This window comes from Bufo bufo, chromosome 1, assembly GCF_905171765.1.
Source record: "Bufo bufo chromosome 1, aBufBuf1.1, whole genome shotgun sequence".
Lineage (NCBI taxonomy): Eukaryota > Metazoa > Chordata > Amphibia > Anura > Bufonidae > Bufo > Bufo bufo.
The window spans coordinates 453,539,032-453,555,627 of NC_053389.1; the positions used below are offsets into that span (position 1 = coordinate 453,539,032).

At 43.6% G+C, this 16,596-nt stretch overlaps 1 protein-coding gene across 3 annotated transcripts in view; it reads left to right on the plus strand.

The window, feature by feature from the left end:
* PTPRQ (protein tyrosine phosphatase receptor type Q) overlaps positions 1 to 16,596 on the plus strand; it is a 538,157-nt gene that overhangs the window by 83,357 nt on the left and 438,204 nt on the right. For all 3 annotated transcript variants that reach the window (XM_040408443.1, XM_040408453.1, XM_040408462.1), the window contains exons 13-16: positions 524 to 653; positions 1,416 to 1,566; positions 3,758 to 3,864; positions 4,051 to 4,148. In XM_040408443.1, coding sequence (XP_040264377.1) covers positions 524 to 653; positions 1,416 to 1,566; positions 3,758 to 3,864; positions 4,051 to 4,148 — 486 coding nt within the window. The remainder of the gene's footprint in view (positions 1 to 523; positions 654 to 1,415; positions 1,567 to 3,757; positions 3,865 to 4,050; positions 4,149 to 16,596) is intronic.

The following is a 16,596-nucleotide window of genomic DNA, read 5'->3' on the forward strand; positions in this document are numbered from 1 at the left end:
TTCCTTCCTCTGTTTTCGGCATCACATCATCCTGGCAGGATGTTTATGTGGCTTATTTCCTGTTTTCATCAGCTTCCTGTTGGGTTTACTAACCAAACCCATCATTCTTGTTCTGTAATGTCACACTGTCCCATCTGCAGTAATCCCATGTCCTACACCTCCCCTCCATGTTAGTTAGGCAGAGGAAGTCCTGGAAAACTTTAGAGAGCAAAGAATGCTGGGTTTGGGTAGCAAGCCCAGCAGGAAGCTGATGCAAAAATAAAGTAAGCCATGTGAATTTCCTGCCAGGATGCAGTGATGCCCAAAACAGGAAAAACATGTATATGAGGCAAATATATACAGTGTCTGGAGTACCTTGGACAGATAAAAAAAAATAAAAAATCATTATGAGATCAGAGAACCCTTTTATTTTGTAAATATGGTAGGAAAATATTGTGCTGTCATTTTTACTAATAAAGACTGAAAGAATGTGACAAACACCATAATTCTAATTAACAATAGTTTTAATACTGTCTAATTTCAGGTGCAAAAAGTCACCCAAAAGTCAGCAGTGTTTACGCAGTTAACGCCTGGCACAACCTACACTTTCTCAGTATCCACAGAGAAACAGTTCTTTAGAGATAGTGTGCCCGTTACATTACAAATTCAAACAAGTAAGTGTCTCACCATAAAAGCATTGCATATAATAGGGTTTGCTCATTAATGGACTATTTACCCGAATAACAAATGCTCCTATTAGTGGCCTTTAATGAAATGTATAATGGAAGGGCATGGACATGTTGGTGCAGTTAAGTAAATTGCCTGGATCAAGTTATTTCAATACTGTGCTTGGTAATTAGAATTACCGAGATTTCTAATATAAAATAAGCATTTAGTAAATTATTTATATTCCATTAATTTCCCATTGACTTGAGTTAAAAAAGGTCTGTTACCAGGCAATTAACTGTTAAACCAGCAACAGTGCCTTGTAGGGCTATCTCCGCTGAATGTAATGATACCTTTTACTTGGCGATCTGTTGCTTCATTCTGGAGAAAAAGTGCTTTTAATCCATATGCAAATTAGCAGTTAAGTGCACCGAGGGTGGACCCAAGCCACTCTCTACACCCTTGCTCCTCCTGCTTCCTCTGACAGCCAATCCATTGTTTTCCTTAGCCCTGTGAATCAAGCAAAGGTGGATCGAGTGGCTGAGACCCGCCCTTGGTGCACTTAACTGCTCATTGTCTTATGGATATAAGAAGTTTTTCTCCAGAATGAAGCAATGGATCACTAAATGCAAGGTATTGTTACATTCAGATGAGTTAGCCCTACAAGACATTGTGCCTGGTTTATCAGTGTATTTCCTTGTGACAGATCCCTTGTAATAGTTTTGGTTATGTATTCACACTATAATCACATTAATTGCTTTTGTTATAAGCTCCCAGTTCAGTAACATATGTAAACTACACAACGGATACAACATCAATAATCGTCAACTGGCAACTGACTTCTGGTCTGTTTGATGGATATATCATTTCCTTGAAAGCTGAAAACACCATCAAAACTGAAATGGTCCAACCAAGTGAAAGGTATTTTTTTTAACTATTGTTTAATGTTTTATATTTTACATTATTTTATTCATAGTTATAGTTTCTAATCAAATGATAACTAAACTTTACCCATATTTAATATTATATTCATATGATCATGAAAGATAAGACTTGGGCTGCTGTGTGTGGGGTCCTTGCTCTATAGTTTTAGTGAACACTGTGCTTATCAGCAAATGGGTATAAATTATGGAAACAGTACGTTTTAGGTTTGATCTTTCAATGTCACTAGTTTGTTTGTCAGGGACAGAAAATCACCAGTGACCATAGCGAAAATAGTTCTCTAGAGGGAGGACCCCCACAGAATAAATCTTTGCATTTCATCTTCTTGGGTTTGGGTTATGCAGAAAACTACTTTTAAAATTTACTAAGAAAAGTGTTGGAAATAAGTAGAGCTGAGAAATTAGATTTGCCTGCTTTGCCGAACTTCACAAAGAAATTCAATTAATGACAAAACGGCAATTGCGCCTCCCCCATCATTGAACCCTTCATATGCCGCATTCATCGCTGATCGCGGCATCTGAGGCTACTATTTAGGCCATTCAGGGGTTAATCAAGGTAAAAATTAAAAAAATACTCACCTTATCCATTTGTCTACGTAGAGGCCTTCGCGGCCAACTTAATTGAAGACACCGCATGAAATCTTGCACAGGGACGTGATGATGTAATCACGCTGGTCAGGCGTGCCATGCAAGATTGTGTGCAGTATCTTCAATCAAAATGGCAGCGACGGCCTCTTTGTACACAAATGGATGAGGTCAATATGTATTTTTTTGTTTTTTACTTTTATTTCAGGGAAAATGGATTTGTTACCACGAAGCACGAGGAAATTCAGCTTTGTATCAAATCAAAATTTCATTTCAATTCATTTGACTTTGATTTGCTCAACACTAGAAATAAGTACCATGTACTAGCCTGGTACTGTATTCCTGTATGGTAGATTATATTGATAAATATGTAGCTTGTTGCCCATAGCACAGTGTGGTTAAATTATGTCTCTTGGATACCTAATGACAAAAGAGTAAATTAACTAAACTGTTTAACATTATATAACATAGCATTTCTTCATGTGCTTTTAAAGGGGTTATCCGTTTGGTGCATTTTTTCTGTGATTTATACGATTATATTTTCATCCGCACAATGCTCCGTTTTGTGTAGGATGCCCTTGTGGTGCATGTGGACCGCGCCGACATCCTCCACCGTATGCATTTTTTGCTGGGGATGGTCGTTTGCTGCGGTCCACATGCGGTGGGGCTGCTCCCCCAATGAAAAACACGCTACAGTGTTAGGGGTTGAACAGCTCCCCCAGAATTGCCACTATATTTCTGTGTTTGTGTCTTGTTTTATATGTAGTGTATGTGCCTTTACCTGGCATTCAAACACTCTTTTGCACCTGGTGACCTCCATCACACGGTCTGATATGGGTGTGGCTTACAGTCTGGCTTTGTTCACATTGCACTAGTTGTCCTGCTAGGCGGTTGTGTGGAAGCCTGGCTGTGAGATGGATTACATCACCTTCAGACCTTATTCACACCATAGTTAGCGTAGTGGTAGGACCCCTTGCCATGCTGAGTGACCGTGACGTGGTGCATGATGGGCTCCGATATTTTCCTGACAGGAATATATTGGCAAAAGTCTCAGCTTTTAATATCTGCATTTATGACTAGCCAGTATAGTCAGTGGCATATCCGTTTGGTGCATTTTTCTGTGATTTATATGCTTTTAAAGGGGTTATCCCACAATTAATGTAAAAAACGAAAATTAGACATCATATAATACATGACAATCTCTTTCTAACAAATCTAGAACCATCCCTGTACCTCACATAGATCCAAAAGGCCATTCATTACTACAATTGCCCTGCTGGATTTATTTCGACCTAGCAGCTCAGGGGGTGTGTACTTTCTGCTGCAGCTGGTGGCAGTTGAAGGATGGAACTTGGCATGTGTGTCCACTTCAGTGAGATTGACGGAGAATTAGAAAATCAGAAAGCAACAGGTGGCGCTATATAGATTTCACTGAATAACTTAGTGGCTATACCAAAGTTTTAATTACATGCAATTTCAAAAATATTCAGATCCAAGTGTTTGTTTGAAAACAAAATGTTTTTACATTTTTGCACTTGTACTTTACCAATTAAAGCAATTTATGTAACATTTTTGTGTTTTTGCAGACAGTACATTTTTACTGGCCTGTTACCTGGTTTTGAATATGTTATCAGTATTATAACAAGATGTGGATTGAAGCAAAGCTCCCCTGCAGTTTTAAAGCTCAGTACAGGTAACTCAAGAATTCATAAGTAATCGTGATACAGTTTATCCCAAAAAATAGGAAACAGTCTACTTCAATTTGTTGAAGCCGTAAGTCAAATATTATGTTCCAAGTGACCCATGCGACTTATCCATGCTACCAAACTAGAGAAATAAAATGCAGGGAATAATCAGTTTTAATGGATTTTCATTGTAGATCCTGAGCCACCATCAGCTATGGAAGTTGTTGGTCAAGAAGAACATTCCATTTACTTATCTTGGAAGCCCCCACATGGAAGATATGAGAAGTTTCAAGTAAGTGGTCAATATACTAGGGGGAAATTTATTCGATATGTGGACCCTTTGTGTTTCTTACACAAAACAATTTTTCGAATCTAAAATTACAGAGACATATCAATGTGGGAATAAGGCCTCATGCACACGGCCGTTGTTTGGGTCTGCATCCGAGCCGCAAATTGCGGAAGGCACACGGGCGGCTTCCGTTTTTTATGGATCCGCGGAGTGCTATCCGCATCTTTTGCGGACCTATTGAAGTGAATGGGTTCGCACCCGAGCCGCAAAAACGGCGGCTCGGATGCGGACCCAAACAACGGGCGTGTGCATGAGGCCTTATATTTATCAAACATTTTTGACATGTTCAAGTAGCATTTCTTCATTTTGGAACAAAAGAAAAAAAAGGGGAAAAAAAAGAAGCAATTGAAAACTGTTTTCTCCTACGCTCCATAAGTGTAGTTCAGTATGGCGAAGATCCCAAAGGGACCAGACCTTCAAAAACCAAGCTATATTTCCCTGCAGTAAAGCTGTATAGTATTCTAGAGAGCGAACATCCTGAATACGAGAGTAATAGGCCGCCTTAGATGGAGGAGCAGGTCCCTTCCAAAAAAGAGCTATAAGGCACTTCGCCGCAGTAAGCAAAGGAAGGAGCAGCGTGGAGCCATGTATTCCTAATCCTCTGGGGGGACATTTAGTAAGCATATAAGTGTCCAAAACCATTGTGTATCCCAGGATTGTCTGTTTAACAGAAGTAACCATACACTAGAAGGGTAGTATATGAGGACATTCCCAAAACAAGTGATAGATTGAGGCACCACCGGCCAAGCATCTCCAGCAAATATTAGGGATAGAGCTGTTGAGGGCATGTGACACTTCAGGAGTATGGTACCAATGCATCAATATTTTCAGTTAGTTCTCCTTATAAACCATACAAGAGAAGCTAGAAAAAGCTCTGGACCAAATCATATTCCATAGGTCTGGTGTAAGCTCTTTGTTGAGCCACTTTCCCCATTTCTGCATATATAGATGTTTATTTTCTATCAAGTAGGCCTGGGAGGAAAGGAGGCCGTATATATTTCAGAGATGAGGCCCTTGGGTGATGGATCTCGTAAACATATTTATTTGAATGGAGTTGGGAGAGGTAGTAACCCCGAGGTAGTGGTTGTGCGACAGTAGTGGACAATTTGCTGATAATAAAATGTGGAGGAAGGCAGAGAGGTGACTCTTTAATTTAAGACTACAGATGAGCGAATCGAAGTTGACGAAGTGGAATTTGATTTGCACCAAAACTTTGCATTTAAAACTTTTATTTTGCTGTATAGAAGATCAGGGAAAGGATAGGGAGAAATCATTCCTCAGTATTGAAGCCAAAGAGGGTTCAGTAGAGGAGTTTACAGCCTGGATAAAAGGAACAATCCTATTACATCTTGCTGCACTTACTGCGGATCCAGATTGCCATTATACAGCTCTGTAATTCCAGCAAACCGTTCTTGTTATTGGGGTGCAAGTGCTTTTTGATTCAGCCATTAACATGGTTTATTTCAAGGAAATATTTCTACGTCTTATTTGCCCTTGTGTGGTGCAGTTATATGTTCTAAAGCATTTTTTGGCTTGTATTAGCTTGGAAAAAAATGCCTTATTAGCCATTGTGTGGTGAAGTGAGACGATTACATCCCTTTTTGGCGTGTATTAGTGCCAAAAAAACTATATATTATTTTCCGTTCAGCGGTGCAGTTATATATTCTAAAGCCTTTTGTGGCGTGTATAAGTGGAAAAAAAGTAAGAGCCTATTTGCTGTTCAGCGGTGCAGTTATATGTTCTAAAGCTTTTTGTGGCGTGTATAAGTGGAAAAAAGTAAGGGCCTATTTGCAGTGCAGCGGTGCAGTTATAAAGCCCTTTTTGGCGTGCATTAGTGGCTAAAAATATATATTTTATTTGCCTTCAGCGGTGCAGATATATGTTCTAAAGCAACGTTTGTATACAAGAGGACTTTTACCGATGTGTGGTGAAGTGATAAAATTGCAGCCCTTATTGGCGTGTTTTAGTGGCAAAAAAAAATATATTTGCCGTTCAGCGGTGCAGTTATAAGTTCTAAAGCCTTTTGTGGAGTTTAGTGATGATCGAGCACCCCGATGCTCGGGTGCTCTGCCCGAGCACACCGGGATGCTCGGGTGCTCTACTGAGCACCCGAGCCCTATAGAAGTCAATGGGAGGACCCGAGCATTAAACCAGGCACCCCCTGCTCTGAAGTGGGAAGGGTGCCTGGTTCATAGGAAAAGGTCAGAAATTGATGGAACACCACCGAAATGGGTCGGGAACAGCATGGGGAGGATGTCTGGATGCATCTTGGACTACAATGTCGCAGCTGGTAACGATGTTGCCCGAGTTGTACGCCACTTTTACAGACTGACCATAAAACTCACAAAACCGAAGATAAAAGCGATTTTAGATGAAAAATTGTTAGGAAACATTCTTTCCTGTATATTTACTTTTATATAAAGAGCAAGTTGAGACAAAAATTTTCGTGATTTTCGGAACTGGAGCCATGACTAAGAGGGACGGCCGGTGGTTTCGATTGTGTTGACTGGATTCTTGGACGATCAAACTGAACTCATTGGAAGAGGAACGGCCGGTGGCATCCGTATTGTACCTGTAGAGGTGAAATTCTTGTACCGGCGCAAGCCGAACCACAGCCGAAACCTTTGTTGCCACGAATGTTTTCATTAATCAACAACTTAAGTTGGAGGTTCGAAGACGATCCCCGGCAGCGTTATTCCCATTTCCCGCCGAGCATTTTCTGGGAAATTACAGTCTTTGGGTTCCGGGGGGAGTGTGGTTGCAAAGCTAAAACTTTAACTAAGCCGCAGGCTCCACTCCTGGTGGTGCCCTTCCATCAATTAATTTGGCTACGCACGGGAAGCCTCACCCGGCCCGGACACAGAAAGGATTGACAGATTGATACCTATTTCGCGATTCTGTGGGTGGTGGTGCATGGCCGTTTTTAAAGTGTGGATCGAGTCGATTTGTGTGTTTCATTCCGATAACCAAAGACACTCCTCTGTGCTAATTAGTTACGTGACCCCCGGTGATTACGATTGTGTTGACCAGACTATCATCTGATGATAATGAACTTGGAAGAAGAACGGACGTTGAGCTGACCGTGTAAAAAATTGTAGGTGAGGGCCTGCTGCCTCTTTGTTAACTCTAGATAACTTGTAAGCTGATCACATGTCCCCGTGATGTTGACGATCTATTCGGATGTCTGCTCTATCAACTTTCGATGTTCTTTTTTGCACCTACCATGGTAACCACGGGTAATGGGGAATCAGGGTTCGCTTCCGGAGAGGAAGCCTGAGGGATGGCCATGGCTACCACTTCCAAGAAAAGCAGACGGGGGCGCGCAAATTTCCCAGTACTGACTCAGGGAGGTAGTGACGATAAATTAAGAGGCTCTTAAGAGAGCCTGTCACTGGAACGAGTACAAAAAAATTACAGGGAATGTCATAGGTATTTAGGATGAGGGAACGTTATACAGGAGAGGTAAAGTATGATTGATGGCCTACTGGTGACCCACTAAAACATTAGGGGTGAGGGTCTTCAGTTGAGCTGACCATCTAAATACAAACTACAAATTGGCGTGGTATTAAAAAGCAGGAAGTGCTCAACCCCATATGCAGTGGTGCATCTATACCGGGGGGGCAGATCGTGCACTTGTGGCCCGTTGCTAATGGCAATCCCCAGTAAAAATGCATACAATGGAGGATGCCTGCAACGGACCACAAGTACCACAATGGACATCCTACACAGGATAGCAATTGTGTGGATGTGATAAGCAGTCAAAATAACATAACAAAAACAAAGACAGGTGCACTCTGCGGTCTTACTAAGGCTACTTTCACACTACCGTTCAGAGCGGGTCCGTCTGATGTCTGCACAGACGGATCCGCTCCTATAATGCAGACGTTTGGATCCGTTCAGAACGGATCCGTCTGCATTATAGTTTAAAAAAAATTCTAAGTATGAAAGTAGCCTGAACGGATCCGTCCAGACTTTACATTGAAAGTCAATGGGGGACGGATCCGTTTGAAGATTGAGCCATATTGTGTCATCTTCAAACGGATCCGTCCCCATTGACTTACATTGTAAGTCTGGACGGATCCGCTTGCCTCCGCACGGCCAGGCGGACACCCGAACGCTGCAAGCAACGTTCAGGTGTCCGCTTGCAGAGCGGAGGCTGAACGCTGCCAGACTGATGCATTCTGAGCGGATCCGCGTCCACTCAGAATGCATTAGGGCAGTACGGATGCGTTCGGGGCCACTTGTGAGCCCTTTCAAACGCAGCTCACAAGCGGACACCCGAACGCTAGTGTGAAAGTAGCCTAACCCTCGTACTGGTTTAAAATTGAGAATTAGCCAACATATCCTGCTTGGAGGACATGTCTGACCCCGAGCACCGCGCCAAGGTTTCTCAAGTAGCTCGGGAACCTAACACTAAACCTACCTGGGCTGTATGGGCAATACCAGGAGCCAGTGGGCGAATTACAGGTGCGCAAGGTCCGACTCAAAGCAATCTCCCAGTAACCTCCAGCATGTGACCATGCATACAATAAGAGGACGCAGAGAGCTCTGAGCCCCACCCAAGACTGGCTGATATAGCCCGGGCCTCACATGTGCACCAGAATGCTGCCTGTGGATGGAAATGAAGGCACATTCAGACTAGGAGATTCTACACCTCCAAAAATTCTAAATACAAACTACAAATTGGCGTGGTATTAAAAAGCAGGAAGTGCTCAACCCCATATGCAGTGGTGCATCTATACCGGGGGGGGGGGGGGCAGATCCTGCACTTGTGGCCCGTTGCTAATGGCAATCCCCAGCAAAAATGCATACAATGGAGGATGCCTGCAGCGGACCACAAGTACCACAATGGACATCCTACACAGGATAGCAATTGTGTGGATGTGATAAGCAGTCAAAATAACATAACAAAAACAAAGACAGGTGCACTCTGCGGTCTTACTAACCCTCATACTGGTGTAAAATTGAGAATTAGCCAACATCTCCTGCTTGGAGGACATGTCTGAGCCCGAGCACCGCACCAAGGTTTCTCAAGTAGCTCAGGAACATAACGCTAAACCTACCTCGGTGTCCACAAGCCTAAATGGGTAAATTTCAACCGCCAGTAACTTAGAAAGTTGGGCGGTTAGTGCCATAGCCTGTGGGTGGGTGGCTGGGTATTTGTGCTTGCGTTCAAATGCCTGGGGTAAAGACATTTGGACGCTGCGCTGGGACAGGGAAGTGGATGTGGTCGCTGATGGTGCTTGCGACGGTACAGGTGCATCACGGGAGGCATCCGGGCCTGCGCCTTCAACAGGCGGTTGGTCGTCACCCAACATAGGGGAAGAGGAGGCAGTGGTGTGACCCGCGGACACAGATTGTGGACCCAGGCGTTCCTCCCACTTATTGCGGTGCTTGGCTGCCATGTGGCAGATCATGCTGGTGGTGGTGAGGTTGCTACTGTTCACACCTCGGCTCATTTTGGTGTGGCACAGGTTGCAAACTACTATTCTTTTGTCGTCTGCACTTTCCTCAAAAAAGCGCCATACCGCGGAACACCTACCCCTTGGCAAGGGAGATTTCCGCAAGGGGGTGCCCCGTGGAACACTTGCGGGCCTGGTTGTCGTGGCTCGCCTTCTCCCTGTTGCTATCCCACTGCCTCTTCCAGCCTGTTGCGGTGCTGCAGATCGCTCCCCCTCGGAACTGCTGTCCTCTCTCGCGTTTCCGCCTTCCCATGTTGGGTCAGTGACCTCATCGTCCACCAAGTCCTCTTCAACTTCCCCACTCCGATCATCCTCCTCATTTGCTGACCCCAACACAACTTCAATGATTGACAATGGTATATCATCCTCTTCATCAACCTCTGCAGACAGTAATTGTGGTTGACTTGATGGCAACTGTGTCTCGTCATCATCCACCTCCTTAAACACATCATCTTGTGAGTGTGAAGGCTCTAGAGATTGAGAATCAGGGCACAAGATCTTATGTCCCTCTAGAGTGCTTGGGGAGAGGGCCAAATTAAGTGATGGGGGTGAAAATAGCTCCTTGGAACATCCGAGTACCGGATCGCTTCTTTGGCCAGACTCTACATGATGGGAGGAAGGATGATCAGGGTGAGGATTGTGTTGTTGACTAGACTGTTGGCTACTGAGACTGGACTTGGTGGAAGACCAAGAGTGTTGCCTTTTGCGACGCCCTGCAAACTGGGACATGAAGCTAGGTATCGTGGATGACTGTTTTCCTGGTGCTCTGGCAGCAGGCACAGCTGCAACGCGCCCTGAGCCACGGCCTCTGCGTGAACCATCAGAATCACGTCCACTTCCCCGTCCCTTAATACTCGCCTTCTTCATATTGACACTGGATATCACTGATATTTGGATTAAACATAGGCCTCACACACTGTCTAGAAATAAGTGTATATTTGCTTCTCACTGGTCACAGCAAGCGGAGTTTGAACAATACAGAAACTGACTGTAACTGCAATTTGGATTAAATATAGGCGTCACACACAGCCTAGATATCAGTGCTGATTTGCTTCTCACTGGTCACAGCAAGCAGAGTTTGTATAATACTGAAACTGACTGTAACTGCAATTTGGATTAAATATAGGCTTCACACACGGCCTAGATATCAGTGCTGATTTGCTTCTCACTGGTCACAGCAAGCAGAGTTTGTATAATACTGAAACTGACTGTAACTGCAATTTATATAGGCATCACACACGTCCTAGATATCAGTGCTGATTTGCTTCTCACTGGTCACAGCAAGCGGAGTTTGTATAATACTGAAACTGACTGTAACTGCAATTTGGATAAAATATAGGCGTCACACACGGCCTAGATATCAGTGCTGATTTGCTTCTCACTGGTCACAGCAAGCAGAGTTTGTATAATACTGAAACTGACTGTAACTGCAATTTATATAGGCATCACACACGTCCTAGATATCAGTGCTGATTTGCTTCTCACTGGTCACAGCAAGCGGAGTTTGTATAATACTGAAACTGACTGTAACTGCAATTTGGATAAAATATAGGCGTCACACACGGCCTAGATATCAGTGCTGATTTGCTTCTCACTGGTCACAGCAAGCAGAGTTTATATAATACTGAAACTGACTGTAACTGCAATTTGGATCAAATATAGGCGTCACACACGGCCTAGATATCAGTGCTGATTTGCTTCTCACTGGTCACAGCAAGCAGAGTTTGTATAACACTGAAATTGACTGTAACTGCAATTTGGATTAAATATAGGTGTCATACACGGCCTAGATATAAGTGCTGATTTGCTTCTCACTGGTCCCAGCAAGCAGAGTTTGTAGAATGCAGAAAATGAATGTCACTAACGGTTGCCCTGACACAAAAAAATAATTCCCCCAAAATAAATTTTGCTGCCACCTCTAACAATAGTCCTTAAAAGGACTTTTGGGTCTCTGAAAGGTTTGAGATCAAATTCGCTCTACGCTCGCTCTGTCCCTTCCTAACAGCAGCTCTTCCTGACTCGCAATGAGCCGAACCCACGTGACCGGGTGCTATATAGCACCCGATGACGTGTTCCGGCCAGCCAATCACTGTAATGCCAGTAGAAAACATGTCTAATGGAATTAAAGTGATGGCAATACTTACCAGCATGTTTATTAGCTGCTTAGAAGGCGCCAAACGTCCGGGGAGGAGACTCGAGCATGGCGCTCGAGCACATGTGGTACTCGGCAGAGCGCTCGGATCTACCGAGCATAGCGATGCTTGAGACGAACCGTTACTCGGCCAAGCATGCTCGATCATCACTAGTGGAGTGTATAAGTGAAAAAAAGTAAGGGCTTATTTGCCATTCAGCGGTGCGCTATATGTTCTAAAGTCCTTTTTGGCGTGTATTAGTGGCAAAAAATATATATTATTTGACGTTCAGTGGTGCAGTTATAGGTTCTAAAGCCCTTTTTGGCGTGTATTAGTGGCACAAAAAAAAGTATTTGCCGATGTGTGGTGAAGTGAGAAGTCCTTTTTGGAATGTATTAGTGGCAAAAAATATATATATTTGCCGTTCAGTGGTGCAGTCATATGTTCTAAAGCATTTTTTGGCGTGTATTAGTGGCACAAAAAAGTATTTGCCGTTGGGTGGTGAAGTGAAGAAATGACAGCCCTTTTTGGCGTGTATTAGTGGCAAAAAATTTTTTATTTGCTGTTCAAGGCCCCAATTATGTGTTCTAAAGCCTTTTTTTGATGTATATTAGTGGCAAAAAAAAATATTTGCCGTTCAGCGGTGCAGTTATATGTTCTAAAGCCCTTTTTGGCGTGTATTAGTGTAAAAAAAAAAAGTATTTGCTGTTGTGTGTTGAAGTGAGAAAATTACAGCCTTTTTTGGCATGTATTAGTGGCAAAAAATATATATATTTGCCATTCAATGGTGCAGCTATATGTTCTAAAGCTTTTTTTGGCGTGTATTAGTGGCACATAAAAAGTATTTGCCGTTGGGTGGTGAAGTGAAGAAATTACAGCCCTTTTTGGCGTGTATTAGTGGCAAAAAAAACTTTTTGAAAGCATAAGTGTTGTTGCTATGTTGATGGCCAGTGAGGTGTTAGAAGAGTCAATAACTGAATGTTAGATACTAATAGATTTAGGAGCCGCGGTCATACATAGAGATTTAGGCTGGGTTCACACTTGAGCGTTTTACAGCGCGTTCAAACGCGCTGTAAAACGCTCAACACATGAAAACCAATGCTTCCCTATGGTCCTGGTTCTCACTTGAGCGTTTTACAGCGCTGAAAAACGCGCTGTAAAACGCCCTACGCTCAAACAAGTACTTGAGCTTCTTTGGGGCGTTTTGACGCGCGTTTGTGGCCATAGGACATTGCAGTCAATCACACAAACGCGCGTCAAACGCGCGTTTACTATTGCAAAAAACGTGCGTCAAAAACGCGCGTTAAACGCGCATATCAAAGACGCTCAGGTCTGAATTCAGCCTTAAGGCTGGGTTCACACTTGAGCGTTTTACAGCGCGTTCAAACGCGCTGTAAAACGCTCAACACATGAAAACCAATGCTTCCCTATGGCCCTGGTTCTCACTTGAGCGTTTTACAGCGCTGAAAAACGCGCTGTAAAACGCCCTACGCTCAAACAAGTACTTGAGCTTCTTTGGGGCGTTTTGACGCGCGTTTGTGGCCATAGGACATTGCAGTCAATCACACAAACGCGCGTCAAACGCGCGTTTACTATTGCAAAAAACGCTCAGCCTAAGGGTCAGTTTCAGGGCAGGATTACCAGCAAGACATCTAATTAGGCTAATTCAATAGTCATAAGAGTGTGTGAGCCAAACATTAAATTTCGACTTTATGTTTCTTAGATGGCATCTTTCTGTTTATGATCCTATTGTATCTTTAAATCCTGACTACTGTAATTATCCCTACTAGTGTGAAGCATGCAGAAATGCATTTGGACCTGTCTTCTCTTAAATAATTGTTAAAGTATTTTCAGACAGTGATCAGTGATCATGAAAATTTTCTTCTAAACACATGGCACAATGTATTCATTTTTAATGAGTACGACATCTGTATGTCATTTACTTAACAAACACCACTGAGTCAGCCAAGATCATTTTACTGATCATCTAATATTCATTATTCTAACCCATATCTTTTACCATTCTTCTCTAGCCAAGTAATGTTTGACAATAAAAAGCAAAACAATCTAACATATTCCACCTACTGACGTGTACTTCCTTTTTTTTTTTTTAAATGGAGCATTTAAGCTTATTACAGTATAGCAGGATATAACCCTGAAAGAAATTTGGTAATAACTGATAAATAAAAAACTTGTTGGTCAGAATAAGAAGGAATTTCCAGGACTCAGGAGCCCATAAAATCTTTATTCTTTGATTTACTGTAGCATACGGGCCAACAAGAAAAATATTGTAAATCTCTTTAGTCTCCAAAAAATCCTCAAACTGGCAAACAGATTAGATATTCAGCTTGTTACAAACATGTATTCAGACAATGGTTGTGAAACCACTGAGCCAAGTAACCAGTGTGATGTTGGGCCAAACCCTAAGGACGTTTGTCACGGGTAGAGTCACAGGAATCAAGAAAGAGCGGAGGTGCACCCCCTGAGCTGCTACACGGTCCCCTGTCCCTGCCTACTTGCACCACCCGCCCTAGGTGACGGAGCGCAACTGGGCGACAGTCCCTAACCTACTAAGTGCAAGCAGAGAGAAAGAGACAGCAGGGAAGAGGACAGCCACTGAGAAGTTACAATAAGCGGACAAGAGGTAGAACAAAAACGGAAGGCGAGGCGGGTCAACTAGCCGAGGTCAGTCCAGGAGGTCACGTCAGAACAAGGGAAGAGGCAAAGACAAATCCGTAAACAAGCCGAGGTCAAAATCAGAGAGGTAGCGTCAAGGTACAGGGAGCAGGCAGAAGAGGTGTCAAGAGGCGGATCGAGGTTCAAATCCAGAGGTAGCTTAATAACAATAAAGTACACAGCCTATAGGACGAAAATCACAGGCAACCTGTAGCCAGCAGGCCGCCTGTATTTATAGTGGGGAGTGAGAGTCATGTGACGTGGCCAGCGTCACATGACCGAAAGAGAGACAAGTCGAGCACCGAGTGATCAGCTCGGTGCTCAAGGCAGACCTAGGAGCAGGGAGCCTCCCAGCTAGCAAAGCCACCCTGGGAACAAGGCCAAACACAGATCCTCGCTCCCGAAGCTAAGCAGCAGGTCTACGGCTGATGGGAGACCGAGTGCGCCTTCGGCGCCCCGTTACAGTACCCCCCCCTTTTACGAGGGGCCACCGGACCCAAGCATTGTGGACGAGGTTTCTCAGGGTGTTCCCGGTGAAATTTAGTAATTAACCTGGAAGCATGCATCCTAGATATAGGTATCCAGGACCTCTCCTCAGGTCCAAAACATTTCCAGTGGACTAGGTATTGAAAGGAATTCCTAATCTTTCTGACATCTATTATTTTAGAAATAATGAATTCCTCCTGACCCTCAACCTCCACAGGTGGAGGAGGTTTTTTAACCGGAACCACTGGTGACACATATTTCTCAAGTAACGACTTATAGAACACATCATGCATACGGAGGGAGTCGGGTAGCTTAAGTCTAAAAGATACTGGGTTAATAAACTCAATAATATTTTATGGCCCAATGAAACATTGTTTCAAAGCAAGATTTTTAGTCGACAACCACACCTTATCGCCGAGTACAAAATTTACCTGTGCCCAGACTGTGCACAGTCTAGAGGTAAAAGAATCTGCCTGCGGGTTGAGTGAGGATACAGAGGGATTAGAACTAAAGCGAGGATGTAAACCACTGTTACAAAAAAAAGGAGACATCCCAGTGGAAGAATTAACCCGATTGATGGCGAATTCTGCCAACGGGAGGTATCTCACCCATAGGAGTTGATTACGCGATACATAGCACCTTAGAAAAAGCTCCACTGCCTGATTTAACCGTTCCGTCTGCCCATTGGTCTGTGGATGGAAAGCAGACGAAAAGGACAAAGATGTTTCATCTTCTACAAAAAGCCCTCCAAAAGCTAGAAACAAACTGAACGCCTCTATCAGAGACGATATTCTCAGGGACACCATGCAGACGTACCACATGTTCAATGAACAAGGATGCTAAGGTTTTTGCATCAGGGAGCTTACTAAAAGGAACAAAGTGCACCATCTTGCTAAAACGGTCAACCACTACCCACACCACTGACTCCCCCTCAGAGAGGGGGAGATCAGAAATAAAATCCATGGAGATGTGAGACCATGACTTACAGGGAATGGGTAGTGGTTGTAGTTCACCAGCGAGATGTGTTCTTGGGGTCTTAGACCGGGCAAAAACATCGCAAGCTAAAACATAAGACCGTACATCTTTAGACAAAGTGGGACACCAGAAAGACCTCAGCAGCAATTCCTTAGTGGCAGCAATACCTGGATGACCACAGAGCACGGAGTCATAACATTCACCCAATAATTGAACACGAAAGTATTCAGGAACAAACAACTTATCTGCCGGTGTTTGTGGAGGAGCAAGTTGCTGAGCCTGTTGAATCTCAGAGGAAAGATCCTCAGAAACTGCTGCCACAAAGATGTTTGTCGGCAAGATGGGTTCCGGGGGGTATCAGGAGGTTGGACGGCATTAAAACTCCGGGACAAGGCATCTGCCTTAACATTTTTACTTCCTGGTCTGAAAATAACAGAAAAGTTAAAATGAGTAAAAAACAGGGCCCATCTGGCTTGTCAAGGATTAAGTTGTTTGGCCGCCTCAAGAAACAGTTCTTATGATCAGTGAGAACAGTAATACGGTGTCTAGCCCCTTCTAAAAAATGCCTCCACTCCTCAAATGCATATTTAATGGGCAGTAACTTGCGGTTTCCAATATCGCAATTTCTCTCCGAAGGAGAGAACTTGCAAGAGAAGAAGG